Below are 4,377 nucleotides of genomic sequence, written 5' to 3' on the forward strand. Positions count from 1 at the left end.
TATTCTTCTTAATTGAGCTCATTTATGAATCCATAGCTTGCCTCCATTTTTCATCTTTTACTGCTTCATCAAAACTGGTCGGGTCGGAACTGGTCAGGTCTGACCTAGCAATCAAAGCCAAATGAGCTTGCACATCTTCATTGTTCAGGTCATCACCACTAAAATAGTCAGCCATCCATACTGGTGCTCTTCTATTGTGAATTTCAGGAACATCAAGATTTCCTGAGCTCGGCACATCAGGAACATCAAGATTTCTCGAGCTCAGCATAGTTTCTTCGCTCCCTTCCGTATCTTCATTCTCTTCCTCTTCACTACTGTGTTCTTCATCTCCCCATTCTAAGTTGAGTTGAATTTGTTCTTCATAGCTTGCATCCCAATTCCATGTCTTGTCTTCCTCGAAAATGATGTCTCTACTTATCACAATCTGTTTCGATACCGGATCATACAGTTTGTATCCCTTTGATTCCTTGCTCACCCCAAATAAAACACAGCTACGACTCTTATCTTCAAGCTTTGTTCGTCGAGCATCAGGCACATGAGCATGTGCTATACAACCAAAAACTCTTAAGTGGTCAACAGAAGGCTTCACCGCGCTCCAAACTTCCTTTGGCGTCATGTCTTTTACTGAAGACGTTGGGCGAATCTATTAAGAACATAAAATGCCCAATTTACCGCTTCTGGCCATAATATCTTTGGAACATTGTTCCCAATCAATAAACTCCTCACCATATTCATCACCGTCCTGTTCTTCCGTTCGGCGACACCATTTTGCTGCGGTGTACGGGCAGTGGTCAATTGTCGCTTGATTCCATTTTGTCGACAATAATCGTTGAACTCACTTAATGTGAATTCTCCTCCACGATCTGTTCTTAAACATTTAATTGACAAACCAGTTTCTTTTTCCATGCAACTCTTAAATAACTTAAACGAAGCAAATGCATCTGCCTTATAAACAAGAAATTGTACCCAGGCCTTCCTACTAAAGTCATCGATAAAACAAATGAGGTACCGCTTGTGACTACTAGAATTAGGAGATATTGGGCCGCAAATATCCGCATGAACTAGCTCCAACTTCTCTGATGCTCTCCAAGGGCTTTTCTTCGAAATAACATCTCGGTGTTGCTTCCCCTTCAAGCAATCAGTGCAAACAAACTTAGATTCAAGGATACATGGCAAACCCCTCACCATTCCTTTGCTTTGCAGAGTCTGAAGTCTTTTGTAGCTGAGGTGGCCATATCTACGGTGCCAAAGATGAGCTAGGTCATGAGTAGTTGCTTGGAGACATACCTCCTTTGGTTCCTTCTTGATTAGTTACGAGTTTGATAGCAATACAAACATCCTGTTGGCTGTCATGTTGGTTTGAATGATTAAGCCCTTCGTGGGATGGTAGATTCGGCACTGATTGGATCGCATTAGAACGGCTAGGCCCTTTTCTTGCAGTTGCCTGACACTGGGAAGGTGACTTTTCAATTCGGGTACATAAAATAAATCTTTTACAAGATGACTGACACCATCCAAAAACAAGCGCACACTTCCTTTGCCAACAACGTTCAACCTTGTATGATTGCCCAATCTGACCACCTTTTTGAACCCCTCCTTCAACTCACATAAAAGAGATGAATCACCACACATATGGTTGCTGCAACCTGAATCAAGGAACCACACATCATCTCGGTTTACTCCATGTAATTCAACAAAGGCCATGAGTATCGTCTCCTCTGACTCATCTAGTTCTGCATAATTTGCTTCCTTCGAACTTGGACACTCGTATTGGAAGTGTCCGAGTTGATGACATCGGTAGCACTCAACAGTTGCCTTATTGAAGTTTTGGCAACCTCTGCCTCTACCTCTTCCTCCTTGGAAAGTAGCTCTCCCACGTCCTCGTCCACCATAACCTCCATAACCTTCAGCATGTGACACCGTAAGTGCTTGTTCCTATTCTCCACCCCTTTTGAACTTCTGCTCATGAACAAGCAATGAACTCTGCAACGCATCGACGGAGAGTTTATCGATATCATGTGCTTATTATATGGAACAAACAATGTAATTCCATTTTTCAGTGAGAGTTCTCATAATCTTCTCGACGATGTTGACATCAGTCATGTCTTCCCCATAATTCCTCATGTCGTTTGCAACCACCATCACTCGACCAAAGTAGTCAGTGATCGATTCACCTTGTTTCATTGTCAGAACCTCAAAATCTCTGCGAAGACGAATGAGTTGGGCCCTCTGTGCGCGTGCATTGCCTTGACACTTCATCTTCATGGACTCCCAAAGTTGTTTAGATGTCTCCTTCTGTGTGATTGTCTTTAGAATTGACTTGTCAAGGGATTGAAACAAGTAATTTTTGGCCTTTAGATCTTTCAGCTTCATCTCCTCTAGAGTTTTTCTCTGTGCATCGGTCAGCTTCTCTTCATCATCAGGTTGTGAATAACCGGATTCCACAACAGTCCAGTATTCCTTGGATCGAAAAAGATTCTCCATGATCATTCTCCAGTGATCATAGTCACCATCGAACTTCGGAATAGAAGGTTGAGAAAAGTTACTGTTTGTTTCTGACCCCATCTCGTGCCCATTCCTTTGTTGTCTCTCTAACTCACTCTTTCAATCTCTCAAGTTATGCTTCGATACCAGATTGTTAGAATGCAAGCAACTGAGAATGCAAAGAACAATCCTGAATAACTTGATTATTGAGACTGAGAAGCAGGAGCATATAAATAGCTTTTACAGAATGACTGAAACAAACTATACTCACATTCTTCTTAGAATCGTGGTAACAAACTTGACTAAATTAAATGACAGCAGTTCCTAAAGACCAGGACTTTATTAACAAACTAAATCTTATCATCCATAACCAATAACATATTAAATAACCATGTTTTCACCAATTGTTTTTCAAACGCCCATAAAATTCCTTGCTTTCCATTGTTAGTTACTTTCCTGTTAGTTAGTTTAATGTTTTATTCTCCTACCTTTGTCTTTATCTCCTTGCCTCCTTGGTTCCGAAACTCACAATTTGTGTTTCAACAGTAGCATCTCCGACGTCCCCACTCCTCCCCCACCCCAACACTTGCTCTAAATCATTACGTATTTCAAGCAAAGCCCTGCCATTCAATATTTATTAGAAGTTAATCAACTTAGTTTTGGCTTTGCTGATAACTAGACTTGGTTTATATGGGTGAAAAAGCACGCAACACGTAATTATTTGTGTATCGTTGTTTGTGTTACGTATCTTTTGCAAATCTTACTTAGCCTAATATATATTGATTAATATAGTGGCTAGCAAGGTATCAATCCTACTCTAAATAACTAGTTGATAGTAATAGAAATTCCTAATCTAAATTACTCTAATGGATGCAAGTAAAAGATGTGGCTAAGTAATAATTAATATATAGTTGATTTGATTTGAGATTTAAGCTATGCATAAAATAAACTAAATTAAATATATAAATATGAATTAAGAGAGAGAATATCTTGGGAGAGATGAATCCGCCAAAATCATAGAATTAGTCTAATAGATCTACCTATCATGCTTAATATAAATCACCAATAGAAACTCACCATACCTACAAACCTTATGCTTATAACCATGATGATAATATGTGGCTTTCAACGTGCTTTCTATCTTTCCATCAAATACTTCTTCAATCTCCAATGATATCTTCTATCTAACCAAATTGTGCTTTAAGTGGCATTCAATATACAACTCTAGGTGCCATGGAAAATCCACATGTGGCATTAACCATACAACTAATTGAGGTGCCATAAAGAATCCAATCATCACACTAGAACACTAAAAACTAGAAGAAAAGAATCTAGGGTTTGTGGTATTTGGCTCTACACAATCTTGAATTACCCTAAGACCTCCTAACCTCCACGGGGAGCGTTAGATCAAGGGATCTAATAAAAAGAAACTCAATGAGGGATTTAAACTAAAACATGATAGAAGAAGAACTAAACTAAAACATACGGAAAAAGGCTTCATCTCCCTCCCAAGAGAAGGGAGATTAGCCCCTCATACTATGCTATGAACACAATATGAAAAGGAATAATCTTTATAGCTATTAATGGTGAAAAGGTCTGAACTTTTTTCTCTCTTAATTCTAGATCTAAGATGCAAACACTAAATTTCCTAGATGATTGTAAACTGAGGTTTTTGTGCCTTATATATTGGCTTACATGCTCGTCTGGATAAAGATCCGAATCCCATGTTTATTTGGTGTCAAACTCTCTGTAATCTTTCTAGAAGCAATCCTTATAAAGTTGGATTCGGTTGGGCCAAAGTTGGACGTGGCCCACTTTGTTCTGCAGGCTATTTCGTAAGCTGCAGCTTCTGATAGCTTTCAGTTTCCTAATTCTTGTGAAACTCTGACTTCT

The 4,377-nt window shown here is 39.3% G+C and overlaps 1 protein-coding gene across 1 annotated transcript; it reads right to left on the bottom strand.

The window, feature by feature from the left end:
* Positions 1–621: 621 nt before the first annotated feature.
* LOC147518496 (uncharacterized) lies at positions 622–2,565 on the bottom strand. The gene is made up of 3 exons (XM_086593934.1): positions 2,041–2,565; positions 1,498–1,935; positions 622–1,128 (listed from the first exon to the last, which is right to left on the bottom strand). The coding sequence occupies exons 1-3, from the start codon at positions 2,563–2,565 to the stop codon at positions 622–624; spliced, it is 1,470 nt and encodes a 489-aa protein (XP_086450060.1).
* Between the last annotated feature and the right edge of the window lie 1,812 nt (positions 2,566–4,377).

The sequence above is a fragment of the Coptis chinensis genome, chromosome 2, assembly GCF_015680905.1.
Source record: "Coptis chinensis isolate HL-2020 chromosome 2, ASM1568090v1, whole genome shotgun sequence".
NCBI classification, from domain to species: Eukaryota; Viridiplantae; Streptophyta; class Magnoliopsida; order Ranunculales; family Ranunculaceae; genus Coptis; species Coptis chinensis.